Source organism: Aulonocara sp. 'chitande type north' Nkhata Bay, linkage group LG18 (genome assembly GCF_057382095.1).
Source record: "Aulonocara sp. 'chitande type north' Nkhata Bay isolate Kocher_YH1m ecotype deep benthic linkage group LG18, A_spYH_male_GT1.1, whole genome shotgun sequence".
In the NCBI taxonomy this organism is placed as follows: domain Eukaryota; kingdom Metazoa; phylum Chordata; class Actinopteri; order Cichliformes; family Cichlidae; genus Aulonocara; species Aulonocara sp. 'chitande type north' Nkhata Bay.
In genome coordinates this window covers 28,616,978-28,640,106 of record NC_141361.1, presented here as the reverse complement: position 1 = coordinate 28,640,106, position 23,129 = coordinate 28,616,978, and the positions used below count along the sequence as shown (strand labels likewise).

The 23,129-nt window shown below is 38.2% G+C and overlaps 2 protein-coding genes across 5 annotated transcripts; both read right to left on the bottom strand.

The window, feature by feature from the left end:
* Positions 1-832: 832 nt before the first annotated feature.
* On the bottom strand, positions 833-4,226 carry LOC147308872 (uncharacterized). Its single transcript, XM_086270912.1, has one exon. It carries the CDS (start codon positions 1,666-1,668, stop codon positions 973-975), a length of 696 nt encoding a protein of 231 aa, XP_086127038.1. The 5' UTR covers positions 1,669-4,226; the 3' UTR covers positions 833-972.
* A 127-nt stretch (positions 4,227-4,353) lies between these two features.
* Positions 4,354-13,845, bottom strand: LOC147308871 (endothelin receptor type B-like). 4 transcript variants are annotated; one of them, XM_086270908.1, is made up of 10 exons: positions 13,739-13,845; positions 13,550-13,639; positions 13,228-13,370; positions 12,346-12,822; positions 11,441-11,553; positions 10,413-10,617; positions 9,655-9,804; positions 9,212-9,345; positions 9,006-9,114; positions 4,354-6,700 (listed from the first exon to the last, which is right to left on the bottom strand). In XM_086270908.1, exons 4-10 carry the CDS (start codon positions 12,757-12,759, stop codon positions 6,566-6,568), a joined length of 1,260 nt encoding a protein of 419 aa, XP_086127034.1. In that variant the 5' UTR covers positions 12,760-12,822; positions 13,228-13,370; positions 13,550-13,639; positions 13,739-13,845; the 3' UTR covers positions 4,354-6,565. The 4 variants fall into 4 exon arrangements, with proteins under 4 accessions (XP_086127034.1, XP_086127036.1, XP_086127035.1 ...); XM_086270910.1 differs by having other exon boundaries at positions 13,228-13,261; XM_086270909.1 differs by lacking the exon at positions 13,228-13,370 and having other exon boundaries at positions 13,550-13,811.
* Positions 13,846-23,129: the final 9,284 nt, after the last annotated feature.

Here is a 23,129-nt window from a genome sequence, read left to right as displayed (position 1 = left end):
CTTCATGCTGATTTTTCTTATAATTAGTGTCATAAACTGCAAAAACTGGTAGGTGATCACTGATGTCATTAATTAATATTCCGCTCACAATGTTGTTTTCCATATTGTTAGTGAAAATATTGTCAAGTAAGGTGGCACAATGTGGTGTAATTCTGCTAGGCCTGGTTATTTTAGGATGTAAACTCAAACTGTACATAGTGTTTAGGAATTCGTCGGTCATTTTATGCTTTTTTGGATTCAACAGGTCAATATTAAAATCACCACAGATAAACATAACTTTTTGATTTGTTTTAGAGAATATTTCCTCTATGAAGTCATTAAATACTTGAATACTAGAGCCAGGTGTTCTATATATACAGCTAATTATTACATTTTTTTCTTTTTCCTTATAAATTTCAATTGTTATACATTCTAGTAAATTATCAATTACAGTTGTCATACTTTCTACCACCTTGTAGTTTAGGTTTTTATCCACATACACAGCTACTCCCCCTCCACTCTTGTTCCTTCTATTTACAAAATTCACTTCATATCCCTCCAGTCCAAAGTCCATTCCTTTCTCCGCATTGATCCATGTTTCAGAAATGGCAATAATTCCAAATGGATTTGTCAACTCATTTAGATATTCCTTTATATTGTTGAAGTTGGCATACAGACTTCTGCTATTAAAATGGATTATTGATAATTTATTTTCCGTGTTGATGGTGTGCTTAAACTGTTCATCAGTGAAGTAGCAGCAGTTACAGCTGATGTTGTAGAAGAAATTATTTTCCGGGTCTATATCCTTTTCTAAGTCTAGAACATTATGGTCTGTGTATCGAAATGTTCTCAGTTCCAGATTATCATAAAGAGAATTCCAATGAGTCATGTTGATATTGTTGCCGGATGCAGATGAAGTTCTTTTGGACTGTGCCATGTGTTGCGTTGTGTGTCACGTCACATGTGTATTCATACCTCCAGAGTAAGTTGACCTCAGTATTTGTCCAGCTCCTCCATATTTCTGATGACCAACACTTTGGCTTGTTCCGGTGTTCCATTGAGTTTAATGAATACTTTGCAGTTGGTGGTCCATGTATTTTGAATTTTTCCCTGTTTCCTCAAGTAACGTGCTTTCCTGGCAATGTCCGCATTTCTTTTTATCAGATGTTCGTTCATGAAGACATCGGATCCTTTCAGTTTCCTTCCTTGTTTTAACAGTGCTGTTTTCTGTTTTCTGTTTGCAAATCTCACAATGATGGCTGGTTTGTTACTGTCATTTTTTCGGGGTAGAGGGTGGCAAGCCTCAATGTTGTTATAATCCACTTCCACACCTTTGGACCGTAGAAAGGTAACCACTTGATGCTCCGTGGAGTTGACATCTTCCTCTCCTGGCCCTCCTACATTGTCAGTGGCGACCGCCCGGGCGTATGACCGGGGTTTGATGCGAAACCCCGTGATGATAACATCGTTCATCCGGGTGTACTGCTCCAAATCCGCCACTCTGTTCTCCAGGTACGCCAGCCGCCGATCCTTCTCGGCGTTCTGGATGCGGAGAGCCTTAACTTCCTCGACCAGGTCCAGGATGGCTTTCTGCTGCAGTTTGACAGTAGAAATCTCCTCTGTCATAAACTCCAGCGACTTCTTAATATCGTCTCCTTCCTCGGCTGACAGAACTTTTTTCGGGCCCATGCTGAGAGACGCTCTCGTAGCTTTGCCGTGACGACTGGCTAGCTACTTCCCAGAATCCTTCTTCAAGCTATTGGGTGATGGACTCAATAGCTTGTTTTAATTTGTAAGGGCTTTATCTTACAATGTACAGTAGCAATTCTTATTGCAAATTATGCACACATTTAGAGTGAAGAACATGATAAATCCTGATACACCTTAAAGCCACTGTTTATGATGTAGTCCCTGTGACATCATCTATCTACAGCTAATGATGTCATCTTTAAGTCTGAGGTCATTAGCCGTTTCCGGGTCCAAACTTCGCTTCAGGTCCCAAAGTCAAACGAACACTGTGGCATCACTGAGAGCTACAAACTGTCTAAATTATTTTATCATTAATAAAATGATCAGCGTTGCTGCTCTACCAGGTGTAACAATTAAGTTTTCAGGCATCCATGAAAACAGCTCGATAGTTTCTACCTAAACATGATATACCATGTTCTGACTGAGGGATTTCTGAAAAATTTAAAACGTACAGCTCTGCTATCACTTCCAACATAAATAAAGACAGGAAACTAAATAGCAGTGACATTTGTGGGGTTACTGATGTTGGGCTATGATGATGTGCTATGTGGTGGCTAGCTACACAGCTATGGTTAGCATAATAAAACACATTAGCACAGTGAAGCTGGAGGATGAACGCTTTTTTCCACTCGATAAAAGTTAACATGAGGGTTAGGGACAAATGTAATTGCATTTTAGGATGCTGTAAACAGATCAAACTTCAGTCAGGATAAGAACTGAGATAAACCATCCACAATACAAGGTTAGTCATTAATTTACTGCTGCATGGGCTGGACTGTAATTACATCGTAAGGTTTTAAAACTGAGCTTTAAAATGAATAGTGATAATAAAAACTGAAAGAGCTGACAGTGATCACTGCCTTTTTTTAGGAGCGTGTTCAGATTAAATAGAACAAGATACAATACAACATGTTAAAAACACAACACCTTAATAAAGGTAGAGTAGTTTGGACCTGGAAGCAGAGTTCATACGTCATCACTTAAAGACTGGATTGGTTGTAGAGTATGTCAGGTTTGTTATTTTGACTGTCCCCTCCTTGATGTTTATTTGGATGAGCAAATGGTGGGAAATGATCAACTAATTCTATTGGTGGCTAGCAGCTTGGTTAGCGAGGTATTTTAAATAAAATGCTAATTTTGGTTAGAGCACAACAGGCTTAAATCAAAAAGTTTCTGGGTAAATTACTGGAGAAAGTTAAAAAACTAAATGGCCAACTCCTTAGTGTGTTATTTTGGAAAACTTATAAAACGTTATACCTGTTAGTCCTTTAAGATAGCCAGGTCTTAGATTACATATAACTTAGGGCTCCAGTTAAAAAATTTACCCATCTGTAATATACATGTATATATATATATATATATAGACACACACACACACACACACACACACACACACACACGACATTATGGTACAAGGTAAGGAGTATTGGAACTATATTTACGGCACTTAGTAGCTTCATTCCCCCATCCACCCCCAGAAGCTGGAAGAATTTGTAAAAAGCCAACCAGCTAAAAAAGAAAAGCAATACATTACATTAAGCTATAGCTCACCAGGGGATATTCATATAGGCTTTTGTACAGCTACACCCTTTTAGAACCCTTTTTGTACAAATGTAAAAAAAATGTGTGGAAAGGATTCTTTTACCACTGGGCAGTACCAGACTACTTCTAATTTGACACATAAATCTACATTTACAGCTTTTCTTACAGCTTCTTGAACTACCAAAATAAACTTGCCTGGGTCAATAAATGAGTTTTAAACAGTACTTTTGTGGTTTGATTATAGAATATTGGATAAGTAGCTCACTGAACAAAATTCGCTCTGTTATCCAAGTTGTGTAGCAGATTATTTAATTATTTATTTTTTTATGTAGCACTGATCTAGGAGGTGATCAATCACACCAGTAAGAGGGCCAGCATTATCCAAAACCAGATAAATCAGTTTACCCTCTGTTTGAAACAGATGAAAAAGTAATTCAGAGAGGAATGTACTGAATGTGATTATGTTCAGTTAGGGCTAGTTACAGGAGTGGTGGGTTTGATTTGATGTCAAACCACACTGGATTGTTTGAAGACTTGCTGGAGGAACAAAGGCAGAAAGGTTATGGCAGAGAGACGAAACAGGAATGTGCAGAGATAAGGAAGTAAAAAGTAAGGGAGAGGACAAAGAAGTAGTAAAAAAGATGAGAAAAACAGACATAAAAAAGACAGTGATGGCAAGGAGAGTGGATAAAGAAATGAAACAAGGAAGGGTGGTGAGAGATCAGAGGACAGAGAGCTTCTTTGACAGCTAATGTGACATGCGTGACACTGGTTTAGCCTCAAGCAACATTCCCAGGTCAGAAATGTGTGTGTGTGTTTGTATGTGTGTGTTTGGGGCAAAGAAGTGGGGAGAAAAACAGAGAGATCACAGTAATGTTCTGTGTTGGCACTCGCCATCACATGATGCTGCCTGCTGTCACACTTAAATCGAGGCCACATGCTCAAACACCCTCCCACATACACTAACACACACACACTCCCACAAACACAGAATACACCATACACTTAAGCCAACAGCAGACAGACCTAAAAAGAAATCTTTAAAAATTAATATAAAAATAATTTACTGTTTTCTTTTTGTAATATAGTCATGATTTTATGTGTTATATTTATTGAAAAAAGAAACCCTACATCAAAGGTAAGGAGTCAAATTAAGATAATCAGGCACTAATATAATGACAAAATGCATAAAGCCTCAGGAACAGGCCAAGTATGGAACAATATGATACAATAGCTGACGGTATCACAGCTGAAGTCACACAGCGTCAGTAGTTTTGTTGCTAGTGAGAATACACAAAGAAAATACATTTCAAAGCATTAACAAGTATGCAAAAGCATGTAAAATGCTCATGTACATTCATTTTTTTTACAGAAAAAACATGCAAAATCCCCAAATGGCTGTTAGGGCTGGGCCATATTATACCGTTCACGATAATACCGGTATAATGTTAGGCAACGATAGGAAAATGAAATATCGCGATAGAATGGGAGTAAAACGCGCATGCGCAGTGCCTTTGTTTTCATACGCACATGGCCGGTCGTTGAGTGAAACAGATGAACCAGAATTGGTTTGTAAAAATGGTGCAACTTCAGTGATGTGGAACTGGTTTGGTGTTTGTCCGTCAGATACACAGCAAAGCACATTTTTTTGCAGAACATGCAAGCGGCCGTTGTTATTGTCGTATTTGTCGGACTAAGATGCTCTTAAATCTGGGAGTAATCTGGGTCCTAAGCTCCGTATGCTTCATGTCAAACAACACTGCAGCATCACTTAGAGTTAAAAACTGTCTAAATTCTTTCATCTTTAATAAAACGATCAGCATTGCTGCTTTACCAGGTGTAACTATAAAGTTTAACTTCCAGGCATCCATGAAAACAAACGTTATTACATTTAACGGAGTTAGAAGTTAGCAGGAAGCTAGCGGAAGTTAGCTCGCTAGTTTCGCTAGTTACCTAAGCATGATATAGCATGTTCTGACTGAGAGATTTCTGAAAAAAAATCAAACGTACAGCTCTGCTATCACTTCCAACATAAATGAAGACAGGAAACTAAACAGCAGTGACGTTTGTAGGGTTACTGAAGTTGGGCTAGCTGGTATATAATGATGTGCTACGTGATCGCTAGCGACACAGCTATGTTAGCATAACATAAGCAGTGAAGCTGGAGGACAAACACTAACACTTTTCCACTTATAAAAGTTAATGTGAAGGTTCCTCATGGTTAGAGACAAATGCAATCGCATGGCAGGATGCTGTAAACGGACCAAACTTCAGTCAGGAGAACAACTGAGATAATCCATCCACAATACGAGGTTAGTTATTAATATACTGCAACAACATGGGAATAGAGCAGCTGCAGAGAATTCAACATTAATGAATCAATGTTACAGAAGTGGAGGAAGCAAGAAGAATGAGTTTAATAAAGTTTGATTTATCTGACTGCTTTGTTTCGCTTAATGTGCCTTATAATCCCGTGCACCTTATGGTCCGAAAAATGTGTACTGCACACTGCAGTTTAATGTTGCAAAGCACCTCTTTTTAACTTCAGTGGATATTATACATGGTTATGCTCAGGATATGTCAGCCCATTTCTACTGGAAATGCCTTTTGGTTAAACTTTCAGCAAGGAATTTGCATTTGCACTGTTACATTTTTATAAAGCTTTAATGTACATAAAAACCAGCTTCTTGTTTAAGTGAAAATAAATGGAAGGTTGTCTTTTTGCACTAGTAATGTTGTGGAGTTGTATTTTGTCTCGCATCAATTATATCGTCGGTTATATCGTTATCGCAAATTTTCAAATATATATCGTGATAAATATTTTTGGCCATATCGCCCTGCTCTAATGGCTGTTTTACAAGATGCTGAAGTATGTAACAAATACACTACAATGCATACACTATCCAGGCTGCAAGCCTGGCAAGCTGTCTTAGCTTATCAACCCTTAACCCCCAATTTTACACAACATAGTTGAACTTTGCTCCTGTTCAGTTCTCCATTTTTAATGTTATTCATGCCTGTATAAATTTGATACTTCCTATCCAAGAGTGCAGCTTTGGAGGTGTGCTGACACTTCATTCTTGGACAGAATGAGTGTGGCACTCCATGATAAGTGCTAAAAGTTTCAGGTTAGATTGAGTTGCAGTGAGAGCTGATTTCCGGCGGTATGTAATAGATCCTAAGAGTTTAAGGACATTTCATATTATGCTGTAGATAAAAACAAATGGGTCCCTGTCCTCATTTACGCAGGCATACTTCGATGTTTTTTGGTTGTTTCTCACTTCTGGGCCTCTCCTCAGGCTGTCGAGGACTTGTTGGTCATGCGAGAGTTGCTCTGTTCGGAGCCTCGGTCGCTGACTTTAAGCTTCATGCACGACTGCTTTTCGTCCATTAACATCTCTGTCGTTACGCACCAGGAGCACAGACAGGACTAAAGAAGAAAAGAAACTGTGAGGCTTAGGCTGCGAGAAAAGAGGAAGAGTGTGAACACTGTTCGCACTTTGACAAAATAGTGACTGATTCTTACAGCCTTTTTTTGTTGCAGCCTTAGAAATATTTCATCACTGTAAGAAATAAGCTTATTCTCTTTTTGTTGTATCACTACTACTTTCTTTATGGTAGAGCTAAAGCCAGCAGCTAGTTAGCTTGGCACAGAAATGTAAGCCTTGTCTAGAAATAGTCCAAGTTAGTAAAAGTTAAGAAAAATTTCTGGGACCAAACACTGAGGCGTCACTGAGAGTTAAAATCACTAAATGCTCTTTCATCTCCAATAAAATGATCAGTGTAGCCATCCTTCTAGTGGAAGGTTAGGCAGAGCAGGTTTCCACTTAAATATGAAATAACATTTTCTGAATGAATTTTTTTCTGAAAAAACAAAAAATTAAAACACACACCTGTATAACATTGGAAGTAAACAAAAGCAGAAAAATAAACATGAACATCATTCAGAGGGTTTGTGAAGTTGGGTTAGTTGATATATAATAGTGTGCTATCTGGTGGCTAGCCTTAGAGCTATGGTTAAGCTAAAATAAATACAATACTACTGTAAAGATGTAGCATGAGGATTAAACTATTTTCAGTAAAAGTTCATACTGAGGATATCTGGTGGGCTGAGACAAACAGCATCATATAGCAGTAAGAAGAGGCCAAAAATGACTATGAGTGATATGTCATCACTTAACTAAGGCTACGTTCACACTGCAGGTCTTAATGCTCAATTCCGATTTTTTGATCAAATCCGATTTTTTGTTTGCTTTTTCACACTACAAATAAAATGCGACAGCAAACGCGCTCTGGTGTGAACCCTCAAAGCGGCCCACATGTGCAAAAGAAGACGTCACACACAACGCGCTCTGTTTAGACCCAGACCAAACAGTATTGTTTGACTGATGGCCCTTAATATAAAGACTTCGGACTTTACGTTTCCCAATTTTTGCTTTAAGTGTTTTTGTTATTTACATAATAATGTAAAAATAACCTAATAATTATCCTTATTGTTGTTTTAGAGAGGAGCGGTGCTTCAAAGGATAGTTGCAGATTTCTGTCAGAATCTGCAGATTATACAGTATAAATAAAATATTCACGTTTCTCCAACGTTTTCTTCCCAACAGTTTCACTAACATCTACGCTGGATGGCCAGGAAGCGTTTGCGATGTCTTATCGGGTGCTTCTCGGGAGCTGATAATTGGCGTCTGTCTCGTGTCAGTGACGTAAAAGACGGATTTAATGCGACTTGACCATTCAAACAGCAGTCGTTTTCTAAAACATTGGATATGTATCGGGTTCAGTACCACATACGAAAGTGACCCAGGTCGGATTTGAAAATATCGGATTTGTGCCGTTCACACTGTCATACCATGATCGGATATGGATATAGGGTCAAAAAAAATTGGATTTGATGCGCTTTTGCCTGCAGTGTGAACGTAGCCTAACAGATGGCTTAATTTTGTGTTGTAAAGACAAAAATCTGTGTCCACACGGGGAGCGATTAGTTCATTGTGCATTGCTTTCGAGCTGATGGTCGATTGGCTAGGATGTAGTGATCACTGGTATCCTAAGCTCCTTTTCCATTTGTACCTACTCAGATCAGGTTTTTTCAGGGTTTTCCATTAAGTGATAGTACCTGGTATCAGGTACTAAAATGGTACCTGCTCAGATGGAGTTCAAAGCAATCTGACCATGTACTAAAATGTGACATTGTCAGACTGCATGCCACCGAATGGCTGGTCAGTTCTGAGAGAGTCTCGTTCACAGAAATCAAAACTGCCATTTTTGATATCCGACATCGAGGGAATTGGTTACAGAAAGCAACTCCCACGAGTCTGACGAAAAGCCACAGATCGAGCAGCAGGTATATTGTTGCCTCGGTGTCCGCCTTTGTTGTAGCGTTCGTGTTATGGGAGGCTCGGCCGCGTTGCTATAATGATGACCATGGTACTAGATTGTAATGGAAAACCAGGTGTTCCAAGTTGAGTCCATCTGAGTAGGTACTACTGGAAAAGGGGCTCTGCACACTCATTGGTAGTTGCTTCAGTTGCTTGTCTCTATGTTGAGAATATTTTATTTCGGGACCTGCCTACTTTGAGGTACCAGAATCTTTTTTGCCTTTAGTCACTTCACATTTCGGAAGTCAATGTGAATCACTTCCTGTGTGGGTGCAGTTTAACACCAATAAACAAAATACATTAGCACAATAACCAAAAAGTAAAGCCTTTTTTGAGTGAGTTACACTTTACCCTGAAGCAGTTCTTGAAGCGCTTGCTGACCATGTAGAGGGCGATGGGGTTGATACAGGAGTTGACAGATGCCATGTTGATGCCAATGTAGTCCAACACCAAAAAGAAACTAAAATATATCACAGTGGTATATTAGTCTTCCACTTCACACTGTCTTCGAGGCAAGTTTTTTTATCTACTAAATTATCATGACTTCCCCTCCATACCTGAGCAATTCACACCGGTTTGGATCCTTTTCATCATAGATGGTGAGCTTCAGGATACGGCTGAGGTGGAGAGGCAGCCAGCACAGAGCAAAGACTAAAACCAGACAAAACACTGTCTTCGCCACCTCCCTCCGCTGAACACACACAAAAACACATAAATTACAGTTTGGCACCGAAGTAGCTGTGGTGAAACTTAAGCCTTAAAGGAATTAGGCATCATTGGAAACATGTTTTCCCCTCAAAATGTAAAACATTTGTTATCAGGAATCAAATTGAATTCAGTAGGAAATGGGAGTTGCAAATTAGGTCGAAAACAGTGCAGAACATTACTTTAATAGCATTGTCTGTTTATCGTCCTATTACATTAGGAAAAATATCACTTTAACTCAACTAAATATGTCGTCAACAAACAGGCCTAATAAAGTGAGTTTTCACCATCTTACCTGTTTTAAGTGGTCGCTGAGCGCAATCTGCATGCCATTCTTCTTCCTCAGCATCTCACAGGTCATCAGGGTGTAGAAAATGGCAGTGCAGGCCAACGGCAGGCAGAAATACACACTGAACAGCCACCAGTCCTTTGCTGATTTATAAAACTGCACAGAGAACATAGCAGGACTGCACTGGATTAGGCACAAACATCTGTGCTGGAAATCTTTAGTTAAAGGTGAAGTATGTCAGAAGCAGATGGATTTTAATGGTGTGTAACCACGGTCTGACCGGGTTGACTCCAGGGTGTGTTTCAAGTTGCTGTTGACATGGTTTTACAAATCAATTTATCATAAGGCCCCAGTGGGAATAAATGTATTATTCTTTTTACATGAAGATAGACGAATGTAATGGCAAATACATTATATTAATCCATTAGCTATTACGCTACACATAATCAACCGCTGTAGTGTTTTCTGTCACCCAAGTGGGGGATGTTCTAATTCTTATGATCCATGACTTTTTTTCTTTTTGACAGTGTTTCATTTCTGGGAACTCTTCCTAACCCCGATCTAGCGGGGAAGCTGTCACAGTCTGATTACGAGTGCTTGTGGTTTTAAGTGTACGTATAAGCGTATGCACACACATGTACACATTCACCTCTGCGTCTCTGTCCATATAAGTATGTGTTATACGACATACAGCTATGTCAACACGTACTATTTTTCTGCACAGCGAACCACAGGCCTTTAAAAGTCGGTGTGTTACAGCTCACCCTCATGAATTCGGTTTTCTGCACGGGGTGCAGCAAGCAGATCCTCAAATGTTCTCCTTTGTAGTTCATGGTGATCATGTCGAAGGCTATCGCCTCTGGCACAGCCAGGATGATGGATATTATCCAGATGAGCGCTATCTCGATAGCCATCCATTTTGGAACTCCGATCCCTTTGATACGGCTCCATGAGGCCACGGCACGATACCTGGAAGATGTGTGACATGTGGAGTCAGTTAGTTAAAGGAAGAGTTTGATGGCTCGGGAAATGTACTTAGTTGTATTTTTATTGAGAGGCAGCTCATAAGATGGCTATCACTGGTACATTTACATGGTGACTACATTGTACAATAAAGCAATTATAAAAACTCATCTGTTTAAAATGTATTTATTCTTAAAGTTTTGCATTAGAAGTGCATGACTCATGCAGCTAGAGCCACTTGCTACCTGTTAGCCTTACCTCAGGTAGGTCCACCACTAAACTGGGTCTTTCAACCACATTTTTAGTGTTGGCATTTTTAACAGAAACACAGTGGCTTCCTGTGTAGTTAAGTGATCTACCCATTAGGTCTGTGCTTAGCACTGTCTGTATCTGTATGACACACAAATATGTTTGCAGCTTGCTCACATGAACTTGCTTACTTGTAATGGCAAAAATGCTAAACCTGAGGCTTCCAAACAGTAGTCCAGAAACCATCGCCATGGTGACTGCGATACAGTGTGACATAAGTTACTGTTTTAATTCCTTTGTTTTTGCAATTTAAAAGAAAAATTGTGGATTTATCACCAAGGTGTCTTTCATACACTTTTTTTTTGTTTTGGTTTATTTGAGCCCTTTTTATGTTCACCGTTCAATAATGGCATTAACAAAATGTCAGTTTACTAATGCATCAAAGTAGACAGCAGCCAGTGGGAACAAGAGAAAAAGTGAGGATAAAAAGTCACTGCTTTTTAATTGCAGTTGCAGCATTGAAAAAACAAAAAACAAAAAAGCAAAGATTGTTGTTCATTTGCCATGGCTTCATGCTTACCTGTCAATACTCAACGCACACAGACTCAGCACTGTAATCCCCACTGAGGATTTCTGCACAAATGGCACCAGCTTGCACAGAGTCACCCCGAATGGCCAATCCTCCGCCAGGAGCTGTATAGAGAGAGAAAGAGTTGATGACAGACTTAAACCATGGTAGGAAAGGAAGCGAATTTACTATCCCCCATTTTTACTCAGCCTCAGGCATCCAGTGCAGGCCAGGCATGTGTGAACCTGAACTTATCGTTCTTTTCTTGCCAGGTTTAACATTTTGGTCTTTTCCTTAAAACCACGAGTCCTGTTTGCCTCGGTTTAAACTCCAGGCAATGTGACCTAGTGAGAACACTCGCAGAGAAGAAGAAAACTCTGCTAAGCATGAAAGATATGGAACCTTTCATGCTGTCTTTGGATGGGTGTCTGGAATGTGATTGAAAACCTATTAAAATCAGATGTGAACATGTTTCTCTCCGTACCACCCCGTCTGTCCTGTCATTGCTATGGTATGCGGCTGTGACCAGTTGTTTTAACATGCTTGCCCCCTTACCCAAATATACAGACGCTCTTGGTTCTGTCTCTCTCACTCACTCACTCACTCACTCACTCACTCACTCACACAAAAGGAGCCCAACAGATTAAAACATACCAGAGACATAAGGGGATATGGAGGGGCTCAGAATCCAGTAAGGTAATAACATTTTGAAAATTATGTGGAAGCCTGCTTTTACAAGCATGTGTGTGTATGTGTGCTCACGAGTTTAATAGGAATATTTGAGTACTTGTCTGGGATGTAGCTAAATATTTGTGCATGACCTCACAAAGTTACAGTTAAGTAAAAATAATGTTAAGCAGCTCATGCTTTCCTATGACTTAAGTACTGTTCCTATGCTATTCTGCAGTTTTTCTCACCTTATAAACATTAATGGGAATGGCGATGATGATATGTAGCAGGTCTCCAAGTGCCAGGCTGCCAATCAGTATATTTGGCCCGTTATGCATACACTTATTCTTATAAATGATCCTCAGAAGAGTGGAATTCCCAATAATACCGACAACGAAAACCAGGCAGGACACCACTGTGTTGATGTACTTGAAAGTGTCTCGGATTTCTGTGGGTCCGGTGCACATGGGTGGCAGGCGGCGGCGGGGCATGGTGCTGTTGGGCCGCACCGCACCCTGCACATCTCGTTCCACGAGCCCTTGTTTCTGGGTAACGGTGAGAGGCTCCTGGGGCACTTGTTTCTTTGGCTCCAGCTGTCCACTGGCCACAAGTATGTGGACTGCCAAAGCGAGTAGCTCCAAGCAGAGGAGATGAGTCCTCATCCTTTGATTTTGACTGTGGATTTTATTCAAGAAACAGCCTGCAGCTGATCTTCTTTAGAGCTCCTGGAACACAGATTAGAAACACTGTGAACAGGCCTGGTGTTGAACTACAGCAGCAGTTCTTAGACTTTTTTTTGGCATTCAGAAGCTGAAAACAGTTTGCACTCCACACCCCTCAAGTTTTTCTTTGATCAGAAATTAATTTTAAAAAATTTGTGTGTGTGTGGTTTTTTTTAAATTCCCCCTAAAAAAAAAACAACCCCTTAATGAATTAATAATTCAAATCATTTTTACTTCATATTTTTCATCTGGCACCCCAACTTCAGGGGCTCTGCACCCTACCAGTGGGGCCACACCACATTTTAACTTTGGCTAAAGGATCATTTTTATTTCCATTTTTTTTTTTTTTTTTGAGAGAGAGAGAGAGAGAGAGAGAGAGAGAGAGAGAGAGTTTTTATTTCAGCTTACCTTTGTATCTAATGTAGAAGGATGTCAACGTCCCCTTAGATTCAAAAATGCCTTTTGGTTAGTTTCACTTCTCGTGGATGTTTGTGCATCATTGTACTAAATGTTCAGGGGTAAATTACAAGGCTGTTTTTAGAATTCCTACCCTGAACAAGGAAAATACAACTGTTAGATTATTCAATTAACAACGGATGAGTGAAAGAAGACATAAATACACTAAGGCTGTAGGTTTCCCCCTTTTTATCGATTAAACAGTTAATTTAACACAGTCCCTAAATGAGTCAGTTAATGCTCTCCAGTTGCTCTTGTTAAAGTTCTTACTTACCAAACTCTGAAGTGGGAATTCTCCGATATCTGCGTCTCTTAGTTTAAAGTTCCTCAGTAACTCTCAGGCTCTCAGAACAGAGAACATTTCCTAAAGCAGAGGAATATTGTTCCAACAGTGACAGTTCAGTCATCTCCAACAGCAGCAGTCCTCTCTGTCACTGGGGCCAAAGTTAATGAAAAAACTTACAGTTGTGTGACTCAGTGGCTCCAGTCAGCAGTTCTACTTGTGCTCTCCTCTCCAGTACTGCGCTGAGTCTGGGTGTACACTCAAGAGTCTGCAGGGTTGATCCCTGCCCCACTCCTCCACACCCCGCAACCCCCAACCCCTCCTCTTTTTATTTAGAGGAGGGAGTGAGGGAAGATAGGCAGGATGTTCACGTTATTCATCAAAGTGCACCAGCATTAATGAAAGAAACGTGGTAAAATCAGTTCACAGGAGTGAACTGTTCACGCTGTGGTTTTGTGGTAGTTTATGTCTCACAATAAAAAATACATTCATTAGGATTCCTACAGAGGTTCACCATCACAGTTTTATCTGGCCTGTTTAAACGATTTCTCCTCTAACTGTGCAAGTTATCAATATCTGACATGAAGGTATTTCATTTAATATATGTCCCCAACAGTTATATTCCTGTCATACTATCAGACAGCTAAGAGTCTGCACACAAACTCCAAAAAATGGTTCCATGAGTCTCAAACTTTCACCAGTGAAATTTGTTGAGAACTGCCACACACGTTTACACATAATAAAGTAATTTAGTGTCCAAAACAAAGTATTTTAATATCAGTTTGAACTTTAAGATCAGTAGTTCTATGTTTTAAGTTAAATTTTGTCACATTTAAACACCATCCTGATGGGTTGAGGGTAAAGATGAGATAAAGATGTTGCTAGTAGTCTTATAAAACCACTGTCTGTATGACACCTTTTGATACCAGTCTTGATATTGCCACCATGGGCCAACTTCCATCTGTGAAAAATTCCCAGAGTTCCTGGAGTGGCCACATGAGACCTAAAGCAAGTTGTTCCACATTGACATGTACAAATGTACAAAAAGTATTTAGTTCTGATATTGTACCCCTTTCATAATTTTTTGTGGCTCAGCCGTTTGGATTTTGTTAAAGGATAAAGTTGAAGGTGTGGCTGCTTTGATTGACATGTTTTTGTTGATAGACATACTAGGCCTTACTTCCACTTACACGAGTCACTCAACATGACTTCTTGACCTTGTTTATGGTGTTTGTGGCTTTCGGAGCATTTTCATGTAATTACATGTAATTATATGGTAAGTAATGTGACTTGCTGTAAGGCACAGACCGTGTGAGAAGCTTGTGCTCCAGTTTTAGTGGTTGAACCTATTATTTTTTAAATTTGTCTGTTTAAGTAGCTACTTATCAGTTATGTGCATCTGTGTGTCGCTCCCACCCAAACCCTCCATCCTATGCTGATATCAGCCCATTTGCACCGGCTGTTTTTGCTTTTTCTCTTTAACAAGGATAAACATGTTATGTCACTCCTCCACTTCTTTATTAATTTCTAAAAAAAACCAACCAAAAAACCCCCGATCTGGTTAAATATTGATTGAGTGATACCCTGTGTGAAGTGAACACGGTAACTGACAATTATTGGATAAGTCTCAATTTTTAAGATGTTAGAGGGACCATGGTAAATAGAAAATACACTCACTTTCACATATCCTTAGTTGGTATGCTGAATGTTAAAGTTCATGACAAAATTCTTGTTTGGAAAGGTTGCAGAGAGAAAGCCTCTAAAAAAGTGTTACATTTGAATAAAAACACAAAACTTGTAGAACAATTTACTTTGGACAGACGAGGCCAAAGTGGATATTTGGCCACAATGCACAGTGGCATGTTTTGTGAAAACCAAACATAGCATATCAGCACAAGCACCTCATACCATCTGTCAAGCACGGTGGTGGAGGGCTGATGATTTGGGTTTCTTTTGCAGCTACAGAACTTGGACATCTTGCAGTCACTGAGTCGACCATGAACTGCTCGGTATACCAAAGTGTTCTAGGGTCAAATGTGAGGCCGTCTGTTTAACGGCCAAAGCTTAGCCCAATTTTGGTCTTGCCACAGTTAAATGAGTTTGAAAACAGCTGTAAATCTAGAACGGAATGACTGAAAAAGACTCATGAATTGTGTTTTTTACACACTAATGTTGCATTTTGGCTTAGTTTTTGTTCAAACTGGCAGAAAAAAAAATCATTTGTTTGGTTTTGTTTTGTTTTTTTACCGTGACTGGACTTTAGACTTCCCTTCCTTTCCCAGCTCTTGGGCCGAAGTTAAATTAGCCATTAAAAAACAATGAACCATAAAATACAATTTAAACCCATTACAGGAGAAACATATACAAAGGGAATATTTCTACACTGTATCACACATGTTAGGCTTTATCACTTTTAAGTCATTGAACACTCCGTTTTGTTTCTTTGTGACCTTCTCATGTTGAGCCAAACACAATAAATAAAGGAGTTCTTGTTCTTGCTGTCAGGAGGTTGCCAGCTTATTTTCTAATGGGCATGTGAGGAGGGTTTTCGCATATGCAGTCCCCTGATCACAGTTGGTTAGATACCACAAAGAACACACTCCTGCTCATTTCCAAATTGACTTAGATGAATGTTGTGCTTACTTGGCTTGCTTTCACAGTTTACCCCACGGTACCACTACCAGGACTCACACAGATTGAGGTTGAGGGAAGGAACTGACAGTTAGGAGGTGGCACAGCTTGGGTGGTGATAATAAATTAAATGATAAGTGGCATGACTTGTTAACTCTACCTTTTTGATTGATTGATTGGTAATTTATTTCAACATGTGAACAATATACAAGTACATTTAGAAAAGAAATGAGAGAAAAAAAAATATACTATACAAATTACATACAAAAAAACATTCTGATTAATTTACATGTTGAAAGGGAGTGGGAAGAAGTATACACTTATTTAATCCCACCCCTGTCCCATAAATTATCAGTGAATATTTAGTCAGCTTCCTTACTGATATAATTTGTAATAAAAATAGTGAACAGATTTCTGATATACTATATACTATAATATCACATCATGAATTTTTTGTTTGTTTGTTTTTAAATAGAGACATTCACTTAATTTAAATATTTTCCTTTTCTTTATAGATCGAGAAGATCATATTTTTATAACTCTTTTTGAACAGTTTTATGTTTGGACATTGCTTTAATTCCATATTCAGTTTGTTCCATAGTTTCACTCCTTGAACAGAAACACAAAAGCCTTTTCTTGTAGTACGTACCTTCATTGTTTTGAAGTTACAAAAACCCCTTAAATTATAACTTCCTTCTTTCAAAAAAAACATACTCTGAATATTACCTGGCAGTTCTTTATTTTTTGCTTTGAATAGAATTTGTGCTGTTTGGAATTTCACTATATCGTCAATTTTCAATATTTCAGACTGCAAAAATAGTGAGTTTGTATGTTCCCTATAACCTGCATTGTGGATGATTCGAATTGCTTTCTTTTGAAGAGTAAAAAGTGAATGTAATTTGGTTTTATAGTTATTGCCCCAGACCTCTGCACAATAGCTTAAGTATGGTGAAACCAGTGAACAGTAGAGAATATGAAGTGATGTTCTGTCGAATACCTGTTTTGCCTTGTTTAGTACTGCAATGCTTCGTGATACTTTGGAATGAATATATCTTACGTGAGCTCTCCAGTTAAGTTTTTCATCTATTATTACCCCCAGAAATTTATTTTCACTGACTCTTTCAATATCAACACCATTTATTTGAATCTTTGCATTTGTATTTAAACTACTATTTCCAAATAACATAAGTTTAGATTTATTCAAATTTAATGATAATTTGTTTTTATCAAGCCAGAACTTCACTTTACTTATTTCATTAGTCATATCCTCCAATAAATTCTGCAGATCATCACCAGAGCAAAAAATGTTTGTATCGTCAGCAAAGAGAACCATTTTTAATACTTTGGACACTTTACAGATGTCGTTAATGTACAAGTTGAAGAATTTTGGACCCAAAACTGACCCTTGGGGTACACCACAAGCAATGTCCATACATAAGGAGCAACCACCATTTATTTTCACAAACTGCTTTCTGTCACTTAAATAACTCCGGACCCAATCTAAAACTACCCCTCTGACACCATAAAGTTCCAGTTCTCTTATTAATATATCATGATCTATAGTGTCAAATGCCTTTGTCAAGTCTATGAATAACCCAGCCACATATTGCTTTTTGTCTATGGAATTTGTGATGTATTCTATTGAATCTAATAGTGCCGATGATGTTGATCTGCTTGATCTGAATCCGTACTGACTCTCAGTGAGTAGTTTATGTTTATCTATAAATTTTTCCAGTCTGTTTTTAAACAGTTTTTCAAGAACTTTTGAGAATTGAGGTAGTAAAGAGACAGGCCTGTAGTTTGTGAAATGGTGTTTGTTTCCAGATTTGTATAGAGGTATAACTTTTGCTATTTTCATTCTGTCTGGAAATCGACCAGTTTGAAATGATAAATTACAGATGTATGGTTGGTGGTTTTATAATAGCCTCAATGACTCTTTTAACCACTATCATATCAATATCATTACAATCCAAAGATTTGTGATTTTTACATTTTTTGACAATTTCAAGAACTTCATTTTCATCAACGGCTGTGAGAAACATAGAATATGGATTTCTGTCAATCAGTGTATCGGGTTTTTCCTGTGCTTTCCCAGGATGAGTGATTGTTCTTGCTAAATTTGGTCCAGCAGTTACAAAGAATTCATTGAGACTATTTGCCACAACATCCATATTGTATTCTTCATGGTCATTACAAATGAAATACTTGGGATAGTTCTTTTGTCCAGTCCCACATTTTATAACACTGTTCAGGATTTCCCATAATCTTTTATTATTATTTCTATTTATATCTAATTGCTTCTTATAGTATTCCTTTTTACTAAATCTAAGTATATTAGTTAACCTATTTTTATATCTTTTGTATCTGATTTCAGCATCTTTAGTTCTCGTTCTTAAGAACTCTCTGTATAGAGCATTTTTCTTTATACATGCATTTTGCAGACCTTTTGTTATCCATGGACAGTCCATATATTTCTGTTTCCTACTATATTGCTTTATTGGACAGTTGGTATTGTACAGTAATGTAAATATTCTAAGGAATTTATTATAAGCACTATTAACGTCCTGTTCCTGATATACTTCACCCCAGTTTTCCTTCAATAAATCTTTTTTAAATGCATTCATTCTTTCTTCTGTTCTTACTCGTCTGTACTCTTTTTTACTGTCCATTTTATTGATCTTGTAATTCCTATCATAGATTGTAAAAATTGGAAGATGGTCACTTATGTCGTTAATCAGGAGTCCACTTACAGTCTTATTTTCAATGTCATTTGCAAAAATGTTGTCTATGAGAGTTGCACAATGTGATGTAATCCTGGTAGGTCTAGTAATTTTAGGGAATAGATTCATACAGTGCATTGTGTTTATAAATTCCTCAGTGGTTTTATGTTTATTTGGGTTTAGCAAATCAATATTGAAGTCTCCACAAATGAAAACTTTTTTGCGAGCTATTTCAATAAATGTTTCTTCTATCCAGTCTTTAAATGTCTCAATACTACTACCTGGAGCTCTGTATATACAGCTAATGATTACATTTTTACTTTTTTCTTTACAAATTTCAACTGTAATACATTCTAGTACATTATCAATCACCATCGTCATCTTTTCCACCACATTAAATTTCAAGGATTTGTCCACATACAAGGCCACTCCTCCTCCTCCTTTGTTTCGCCTAGTTATAAATGTGAATTCATAACCCTCCAGTTCAAAGTCTGTTCCTTTTTCCATATTGATCCAAGTTTCTGATAAGGCAATGACACTAAATGGATGTGAAAACTGGTTAAGATATTCTTTGATATGACTAAAATTAGCATAGAGACTTCTACAGTTAAAGTGGATAATTGATAATTTATTCTCAGTTTTAATCCTCTGATTGTAGTCTTTATTTGTATAGTAGCAGCAATTGTTATTGTTAGATGAGAAAAAGTTGTTGTCTGGATCTATTTCATATTCCAAGTCGTGTGTATTGTGATCCATATAGTTAAATGTTTTCAGTTCCAATTGATCATATTCTGCAACTGTCTGACTGATGCAGCTGATTCTTCCAGATGTATCTGAGTTCTTCCTTCCAGTGTGTGTCATAAGTGAGTGTGTGGTTGTCTGTTACCTTGTTTGCCGTCCAGATCGTGTTGCTCACTGATATTTTTCGAGATCCGCCATATTTTTAATGGTCAGAACTTTGGCTTCCTCTGGTGATCTGTTTAGTTTAATGAATATTTTGCAGTTCGTCGTCCAAGTGCCTTGGATTTTTCCCAGCTTCTTAAGGTGTCGCGCTTTTTTGGCTATTTCAGCGTTGTGTTTGGTTAGATGTTCATTGATAAAGACATTAGATCCTTTTAATTTTCTTCCTTGTTTCAGCAGCGTAATCTTGTGCTTTCGATTTACAAACCTTAATATAATAGCCGGTATGTTGCCGTTCCTCCTGGGAAGAGGGTGGCATGCTTTGACAGAGTTACAGTCCAGGGCAATCCCTTTGGACCGCAGGAAAGCAGCCACCTGTTGTTCCGTGGAGCTAATGTCAAGCTCTCCAGGTTCCTCGTTGCTGTCAGCGGTCACCGCCTGAGCGTATGACCGGGGTTTAATATGGAGCCCAGAAATAATTAGCCTTTGAATAATTAGGGAAACAATGAAATTACTTGTTTAAGTAATATCACAATCTCACAAGTGATGGTAAATGGACTGGTTCTTATATAGCGCTTTTCTACTCTGAGCACTCAAAGCGCTTTATAAATTATAAATAATGTCAAGTGAAAAATATTGCATAAATCAGGGGATGCAACAAGTAAACAGGATAAAAAAAACCAGACAGAGATCACCATAAGTAGATGAAAATAGTACATTTTCTGCACAGTTGTTTTCATATTCTTACAAGTCAGGCTGTAAGTGCTGCATAAACAGATCTCTCTGCACTCCATACATTTGTACTTTTGTAAAAATAATTTAGCGGTTTAAAAAAAACAAAAAACAAAGGTTTGATAGGTAACATCAGAAAACTTTCCTATTGATTAATATTATTTAAAGTGCTTTCAATTATCCTGGTTATTAGTTTAAATATGCAAATTCGATGCTATTTTGTCAAGCCCACAATTTTTTTCTTTTACAGATATTTCAAGTAATGTGAAATAAAGAGTCATAGCTGTATTTTTGAGATTTTTTTTCAAGAGTCTTTAAAAAAATAGCCCTAAAACTCCAACTCAACTGCCTCTATGTAGTCTACATAAATACTTCTTTATAGGCTTTTACCCTCAAGCTCATGTTTTATTGTCTCTTATAGGCTATTAGTAAGAGGTTCTCACCCTCCTTGTCTAACTGTGACTCATGTCCCAATAAAAAGATTTACAATTTAAAGCAAAGAGCATCTGAATCCTTCCTTTCAGCATTGTCCGTTTTTTTTTACGAGAGCGTTCGGCATGTGCTGGTTAGTGTGTGGAGAACTCCTCTCATCTTCCAAAGTGGGTGTCTTTATTTATCCTCAGGTCCTGTGAGGACAAAGGGCCGGGTTGTTTTTGAACAAGCAAAGATTCAGTGTCAACGTGAGGCCAGCTCACTGAGAACACAACACGACCTCTGAGCATGCTCTGTTAGATGCAGGACCAACTGATTACCAGCTGAAATATGTTTGTATGTGTCTCAGTGTGTCCTTATCCAAGAGGGTGTGATGGGTTTATAAAGAGTAATTATTTGCTACTTTATTAGAGCTATATTTCAAGTTCGATTCATCCACCAATTGTTTGTTTGTATTGAATATGCACTAATGCAGAAGCTGCGATGTTGGACGTGTTTTACCTGCACTGCATTATTTGGGTTACTTCATACTCTCTTGACCTCATCTATTCATATAAAAAGATGCTCTGTGTAAGAGAAACAGTGATTAATAATAACTAATGATTAAATATAGTGGTGTATAAACATTTGAAACGTTTACAAGGGAATGCTTTAAAATTAGGAGCTTCACTGGAAGCTGTTAAGAGTTCAACAAGGACGTGACGTTGTTCAAAATTAAATCCAGTATGTTTTTTTAATTTTCGTGGCCATAGTCATGCCACTTTTTGGTTCCACACTCTAGATTTCGATATGTCGCATTAGAGGAGATAACAAAGCTAACATACCGGACAACTCAAAGATAATAAAGAGAAAACAAACTTCAGTGAGCCTGATCTGCTCAGCCAGTTTCTTTCTGGCTTGCGGGCTCTGATGGCAAAAGCACGATCACCTTTAAAATTAGGCAATGAATTTCTAAAAGCCAAAAGGATTCCAGCTGAGGAACTGAGGCTGCAAATGTGCTCATATGGGTTCCACATTTCTGCTATGTAGCTCGGGGCCAGACCCAAATATGCTTTAAAAATATTCAGCAGAATCCTAAAATCATTTCTAAAACTTACAGGAATGAATGAACCAATTGGGGTGATTAGGTGCCCTCTGCTAAATCTGCAAACAAGCCTATTGGTATTCTTATGGACTGTCATTGGATTCTATAGAGTGACCTTTCTGTATTTCAGAAGAGACAAGTCTTGAGAAAATAAATACACAACTTTTTCCAGTGTGGTTTTTAAGTTAAAGAAATTTAAGAACATTGGCAAATCATCTAGTTAACAGAGATTGTCAACTTCTTACCACCAGATGTAATACTAGTTATTGATTTGGACATGTCCTCACCATTCCTAGTAAATTCTACATGCTTGTGCAATGGTGCACATTTTCACACAGTCTATTCTTGGACACATTCATGAAGTGGTACTCAATTGGACAAACAAAATAGTGGCAAATATAAAGACAAAAATACAGTGGGAACTCAAGACCAGACTCAAGACTGAGTATTAAACAGGAAGTTGCAGATTTTTTTGTGTATTCCTAATACAGCTATTAGGTATAGGGTTAGGGTTTTAAGACACTACTTGACCATTTAACATGCATTTGTAATGCTTATGATGATATTATCCTCAGTGTTTCCCTACAATTCCATACCTCTGTCTTGTTTTTGTGTTGGTTTCACTTCCTGTTTTATTTTGATAATCACTTTTTCTTGTGGCTCTATTGGACTTTTACTTGGGTTTGTTCACTTCTTAATTCCCTGTGTCTACCCTATATGTATTCCTGGCTGTTGCTCAAATAGTAAAGCGGGATGTTCAGTAGATTGATCCCCAGCTCCTGTGGACCACATGATAAAGTATCTCCTTGGTTCATGGATACAGTGGAGTTGAGTTGCCCAGAGTTGCCTCCGATGCAACCACTCCAGTATTAGTGTGCATGTGAATATTAGAAAATGCTTAGGCATAGGTCTGTATGAAGGTTTTTGTGCATGAGTGAATGAGACTTCTAGTAAGAAAGCACTTTTAGTGCTCAGTTGAGTAGGAAAGCGCTTTTCGACGCTAGTGCATTTGCCATTTACCGTTTCTCCTTTGTCCATTAACCGTGCTCATATTTTCTGGTTCACTCGTCTT